This window comes from Leptonychotes weddellii, chromosome 13 (assembly GCF_054177405.1).
Source record: "Leptonychotes weddellii isolate Sample4059 chromosome 13, ASM5417740v2, whole genome shotgun sequence".
NCBI classification, from domain to species: Eukaryota; Metazoa; Chordata; class Mammalia; order Carnivora; family Phocidae; genus Leptonychotes; species Leptonychotes weddellii.
The window spans coordinates 57,404,213-57,410,812 of record NC_138381.1 but is presented as its reverse complement, the minus strand read 5'-3'; the positions used below and the strand labels follow the sequence as shown (position 1 = coordinate 57,410,812).

Below are 6,600 nucleotides of genomic sequence, written 5' to 3'. Positions count from 1 at the left end.
GAAATCTGTAGCATCTGGTGCATCTCCTTGCAGACATCCTGTAAATTGGGATCTTCTATGGGTTCCATCCCAGCCACCATGCCATGTTCTCGGGGAGGCCCCTCACCTCCACTTCACCTTTTTTTTTGAGCAAGCAGGAGAACGATCCTGGCAGTGGTGTCTAGCCGCTGAGAGGAGCTGAATTTGGGGCAACGCTTCCTGCCGAGCGCAGGAGAAATTCCCATCCCAGGTTATTCACTGCCAGGCAAAACCTGAATGAAATCTTGGGCTCCCTGTTGAACAATTCTGCTTGTTGCACCCAAAGCCCTAGAGAAGTGAGTTCATGTGTAGTAAATGTAAATGCACCCCTGGTGAATGGGGTTTATTTTAGTAATGCAGAGAAGATAGAATGTTAAAAAATCTTTTTATAAATCCAATTATATCTTCATAACAAGGTAGGAAACCCACAGAATCATTTTTGAGGTATGCCAAGAAGGTGTTTGGTAAAAATCAGCATCCAGTCCTGACTTTTTAAGTCTTAGCAAATCAGGTCTATAAAGATAGTTCATTAATGTGATAAACAAGCAGTCATGGCCAACAGTTGGCATTTCACCTAATGGTGAAAGAGCAGATCTGTCTCCCTTCAAGTCAAGATAAAGGTCCAGATGCTGTGCCAGTGAGGAATGAAACAACTGTGAGGAATGACAAATGGACTTAAGTTGTTTATTTTCTTATGCACAAGAACTCAGAAAGTTGAATGTTGGTGGCTGAAATAGCTGCTCAAAAATTTCTTCCAAGGCCTAGGATCCTTCTATTTTTCCATTTCACTACATGTGACTTTTGTCCTCAGTTATCTCATGGTTACAAGATGGCTACTATACCTCCAGGCATTGCATCCAAGTTCTAGGCAGGAAGAAGGGGAGGGGGAGGAATACAAAGCAAAGACTTTCCCCAAATCTTAGCAGATTTCCACCTGAGCCTTGATGTTCAGAATTGGGCCATGTGGTCACCCCGGCTGTAAGAGAATCTTTAGAGGTCAAAGTGTTTTGAGGTGACACACGTTGGTCCCCTACCCCAAATAGAATCTGCCACAGATGACCACTGCCACCAACACTGAGTGCTGTTCTGGAAGCGCTAGCCAACGTGTGTTTTAAAAAGAAACAAAACAAAAGGCTATCTATATGAAAAGGAGAGGCAAGCTTTTTATTTCCAGGTTATATGACAGATTACCTAGAAAGTGCAATAAAATAGTAAATTGTTAGAGACCTAGAATAATTCAATGAAGTTGCTAGATATAAAATAAATATACAAAAAGATATATATAATCAATAGTTGTCCTACATAAAACAGAAAGACTCGACTTAGAAAACCCACAAAATTAGAATGAACTCAACAATAAACATATGTATTGAACATATATGTAAGAACACCTACGAAGAAAAAACTATACGGCTTTTCTGATGGTTAGAGGCAGATTTGAATGACTGGTGCTTTGATGCGAAGATTGAATGTTATATAGGACTGTTGGAATTCTTCACACACTAGTTAATTCTAATCAAAATCCCAATGAGGTGTGCAGGGGCAAGAAGAGGTTGAGCTCTGAGAAAAAGAATCCTGGGTTATCTGGAAGAACAGATTTTTAAAAAACCCTTTAAAAAGCCTACTGAAAATACTGTCCTGGTCAGTCCTACTACATATAAAGTGAATTATGAAGCTACAAACAGAAAAGAGAGGTCTAAGGAACAGTGAAGAATGCCATTCTAGAATGATGCAGGGACCTGCATCCCAAACAGATGGATGTAAGAGTTAAATGCAAAATATGGAACCAAAAGAGGATTTAAAGAAGGGGCTTTCTAAGGGCCAAGGAAAAATATAAAGAAAAAGACCAAAAAGACTCAATTGCACAGAATTTGAACATCTCTGTACATTAAAAATGTGGTAACAAAGATAAAAATGTATGTGCCAAGGTGCTGTGTGTGTGTGTGTGTGTGTGTATAAGAACAAAGAATGGAATAGACAATTCACACAAAGAGAAGAAAAAGGTCAAAAAACATGAACCAGTTAACACTCTTGATGTATCAAAATGGTAAATACAAAAAGTGGAGATGAAGCCAAGTATGTGCAAGGCTGCAGGGAAAGGGATGCTCTTGGGGCCCATGTGGGAGAATTAAGAATGTCGTGCTGGGTTCGACCTAGAAACAGCTTTGCAATGTTTGTGAACTCTGCCCATGAACTCCACTTCTCAGAATTCATTCTGAGGAAGTGATCAAAGGGCAAAACGGCGTTTATGTTCCAGAATTATTTATAGGTACAGATAATGATGTTCAACAATAAAGGAACAGACCAATCCTGATACAATGAGAAGACAGAGAAAGATACAGCCATCAATAATGTTTCTGAAAAATATTTTGTAATGTGGAAAATGCTCACCATAAAACGTTACATGGAAAAAGATAAAAATAACATGCAGAGAATGAATCTAGTTTTGCCTTAAAAGCAAAGGCATATTCTTTGTGCACAGAAAAGAACCAGAAGTAAATGCACCTCTGGCGGTGGCCTATGAACTGATACTGAGGGATACTTTCATTCTTACAATTTCCTGAATATTTTTCCAAATTTCTTCAGCACATACATATTGCTTGTGTAAGCAGGGGAAAAAAAAAGTTTATATGTAAATGAAAGAAAGACATCAAGTCTCCAATGAAAAGAGGGGGAAGGGTATATTCAAATTATTTTCAAGATAAAAGACCAAGAATCAAAGCATGTTCAATATTCAACCTCATTAGTTATTGAAGGTGCAAAGTACAGTGATAATAAGGTGCCACTCAGCTGAGTACCTCGAAGTACTCACTGCAGGGCTGACAGCAGCCACTGTGTCCAGGGCCCCACAGAGATGTTTTCATTTTAAGTTCTTTTGAAATAAGGAGAAAAATGAGTGTGATAATGATGAATTAAGCCCAGACTGTATTTGTCTTTTACAAATGCAGCTGTACAATAGGACTTTTCCTACTTGTCAGATAAGCGACTGTGACTGCCACGATGCGACCCTGAGGACCGTGTTATGGGAGGCCGGCTTGCACACTCTGGAGGAATGCAGTGGGGTGGCAGGTGCCCAGGAGCATCGCTGTGTGGTCACCGTGCCCTGAACGAAGACAGTCTGGACACCCAGCTTTGAGCAGGGAGGCCCCCGTCTCTGGGAGATGCCATGCGGGGGACGTTCCTACCTGACCACTATTGCTGACGATTTCTTCCTAATGAAATGGTGTGACTTTACACACCACCAAAACCATACAAAAATGATTCCTGAGGTTGTTCATTTCCTTTATCTCAAAATTTTCACTTTTAGAAATCTGAGAAAACGCTAAAGAAGTATAATGCAAAAAGATGCTCTAGGAAGAATGGGTTATAACAGTGAAATGATCTATAATAGTGAAAACATGGAAATAACCTCAACATCCAACAAAGGAACATCTAATGGATGTTCTCCACTGAGAATTGTAACTCCAGACAGTTCAGTTACGTGGGGAAAAATGCTGCTATGCAGCTAGGTGGAAAAAAAAGATTAAAATGATACATACACTATATTTGCAGTAATGTAAAAATCCATTTTGAAATAAGCAGAAGGTAATGTATCAAAGTGCGAAATGCAGTTTATTAGGAATTATGGGGGTCTTTTTCCTTACTTCCACATTTCCCGAAATGTAGTTATTTTGCTGCCATAATTTAAAAAGTATACTAAAAAGCATTTCATAAACTATATCTCTCTATATAAATGTAAAGTATTATCACTGAGAAAGCAGCTTAGACTTGCTTAGGACTGAGCGGAACGAACATTAATTCCAGATGAACCCCGCCCACCGCTGCAGAGAACACGGGACAGGCTCCACGGAGGGGCTCCTCCCGTAGGGCTGAGCCGGCGAGCTGAGCTCACTGGAGCAGAGGGAGGCCCTGCAGGGTGAAGGCACGCTTCTAGACACATCTATCCCAACACTAGACCCTGGATGGACGCCGAGCACCCACCTGTGTGCTCGCCATTTCCCAGTGGGGACTAGATGGCCAGGCCCGATGCTGGCATGTCAGGACCCGGCTGCACCGAAGCCGGGCCATGCTCCCGAGGCAGCGGCGCTGTCACCACCAGATGACTCTGCGGTAGAGCTGCTTCAGTGAGGTGAGTCCAGGAAATCTGCCTTTTCCTAAACCCTCACCATTCAAGATCATTCTCCCCTCCTGGAATATACTAACGTTCACTTGGAATACTGTTCATAACTCTTCTGTTTGTTTTTATTATCATTATCATTCTAAACATAACCGCGTACAAAGGAAATTCCTGATCGAGATCATGCCAGAAGCCTGTCCGAGGACACAATGATCAATATACCTTCTTTCTGTCTGCAGGAAAGACCTATTCTCCGTGTCAGTGTCTTGCAAGCTCATTAAGGAAAGCAGGACGACGGGACATCCTCAGATGGCCCTCGGCTCTTCTCTCCTACAGTGGAATGCTCGCTGGGGTGGCGATGACCTCTGAGAGAGTTGTCCCAGCGCGTGGGACATGGGCACAGGCGGCAGGGCCAGTCTCTACTGTGGAGGCACGGGCAGGCTGTGCACATCCGAGCTGCTGTGCTTTCTAGGGAAGGAGCGAGGCTGAGGGTGGGCACACCGCACTAATTTCCAGGCTCGCTGCCCAGCGGTGAAGTCCTGCCGGCTGAGGGCTGCACTGCACACAGGAGCTTTGCCACGTCCAGGGCGTCAATCGGATCCACGCTGCTCACGCCCGCGCCCCCCGCACCTAGCAGGCCTCCCGGCATGTAGTAACTGCTCAGCAGGTGCTCGTTGAACTGGATGGCAAAGGGCTTCTCCTCGCTGTGTCTTCTCTGGTGTTCCATGAGGTGGGCGCTCCAGCCGAACATTTCCCCACACTCGTTACATCTGAATGACTTCTCCCCGGCGTGGATCTTCTGATGTTTGATGAGACAGTGATTCTGGCTGAAGGCCTTGCCGCACTCGCCACATTTGTAGGGCTTCTCCCCAGTGTGGATGCGCTGGTGCACGATGAGGGACGAGTGGCAGCTGAAAGCCTTCCAGCAGCGGCTGCAGTCAAAGGGCTTCTCCCCGGTGTGGATGCGCTGGTGCACGATGAGGTAGGAGTGGGAGCTGAAGGCCTTGCCGCACTCGTTGCACTTGAACGGCTTCTCGCCGCTGTGGATGCGCTGGTGCACGACGAGGTAGGAGTGGCAGCTGAAGGCCTTGCCGCACTCGCCGCACTTGAACGGCTTCTCGCCCGTGTGGATGCGCTGGTGCAGCGTGAGGCGCGAGCGGCTGCTGAAGGCCTTGCCGCACTCGCCGCACTTGAACGGCTTGTCCCCGTTGTGGATCTTCTCGTGCACGGTCAGGGACGAGTGGCAGGTGAAGGCCTTGCCGCACGCGCCGCACTGGTAGGGCTTCTCGCCGGTGTGAATGCGCTGGTGGCGCGTCAGGTGCGTCCTCTGGTTGAAGGCCTTGCCGCACGCGCCGCACTGGTAGGGCTTCTCGCCCGTGTGCACGCGCAGGTGCATGTTGAGCAGCGAGCTGCAGCTGAAGGCCTTCTCGCAGGCGCTGCACTTGTAGGGCCGCTCGCCCGTGTGGATCCGGTGGTGCACATTCAGCGATGAGTGGCAGCTGAAGGCCTTCCCGCACTCGCCGCAGAAGAACGGCTTCTCCCCGGTGTGGATGCGCTGGTGCTCGATGAGGTTGGTGCTCCAGGTGAAGGCCTTGCCGCACTCGTGGCATTTGTAGGCTTTCTCCCGGGCGTGCCACCGCCGGTGCAGGGTCAGGGACGAGCTCCGCCGGAAGGCCTTCCCGCACTCGCCGCACGCCAAGAGGCCGGCCCCGGCCGCCGCTCCCCGCTGCCGGCTCGCCGGTGGGTGTTCGCCGCGCTCGCCGGACTTGCCGGGGCCTCTCCCTGGGCCTGCGCTCCGCTGCCTGGGGGCCGCCTCGCCGGACTGGAGGCTCTCGGTGGGCCCGCCAGGAGGGTCTCCTTGGGCAGGAATGGTCTGGGGGGTGAAGAGGGTGCACCCAGGGGGGAAATCCTTCTCCGAAGCCTGGTGGCCGTGCCAGCGCCCCTCTGGGGGAGCGTCCCCACTGCTGCCTGGTGCTGACCTCCGCAGCGCAGCCTCAACCCGCACGGAAGCAGCTGCGGGGCCCTCGCGGGCCTGCCCGATGCCCGGACCGGGGCTCTGGACCCTGGACCGCCCCAGTGGCTCGGTGATCGGCTCCTGGCAAGGCTCTTCCTTGTAAACGCCCTGCTGTTGACACGACCTGTCCTTCACCCCAGGCCCGGGCTCCCCTTCTATAAGAAACAGGAAATGCAATCTTCCGTAAGCAGGCAGAGCCCTGCCACTAGAGCCCAGACTGAGGTCGGACAGGGCCTCCGATAAGCACAGAGAAAAGAGGGCCGGCCAACAGCCAGAGTGCCTGAAGGCCCGAGGGCCAGAGCTAAGGGGCACGCATCTCGCATCTTGGGTGAGATGGACCGCAAGCCCACAAGGAGCGGGGAGGAGGAGGAGCCGGGGAACTCCCAAATCGAGCCAGGGGGCGAGGGACGGAGCAGGGCTCACGGGGTCTGGCAGTTGGACATGACATATA

The 6,600-nt window shown here is 49.2% G+C and overlaps 1 protein-coding gene across 2 annotated transcripts in view; it reads right to left on the bottom strand.

Moving 5' to 3' along the window:
* Positions 1-688: 688 nt before the first annotated feature.
* ZNF74 (zinc finger protein 74) overlaps positions 689-6,600 on the bottom strand; it is an 18,357-nt gene continuing 12,445 nt past the window's right edge. For both annotated transcript variants that reach the window (XM_081801633.1, XM_081801634.1), the window contains exon 5: positions 689-6,304. In XM_081801633.1, the coding sequence (XP_081657759.1) occupies positions 4,641-6,304 (1,664 nt within the window). In that variant the 3' untranslated portion in view covers positions 689-4,640. The remainder of the gene's footprint in view (positions 6,305-6,600) is intronic.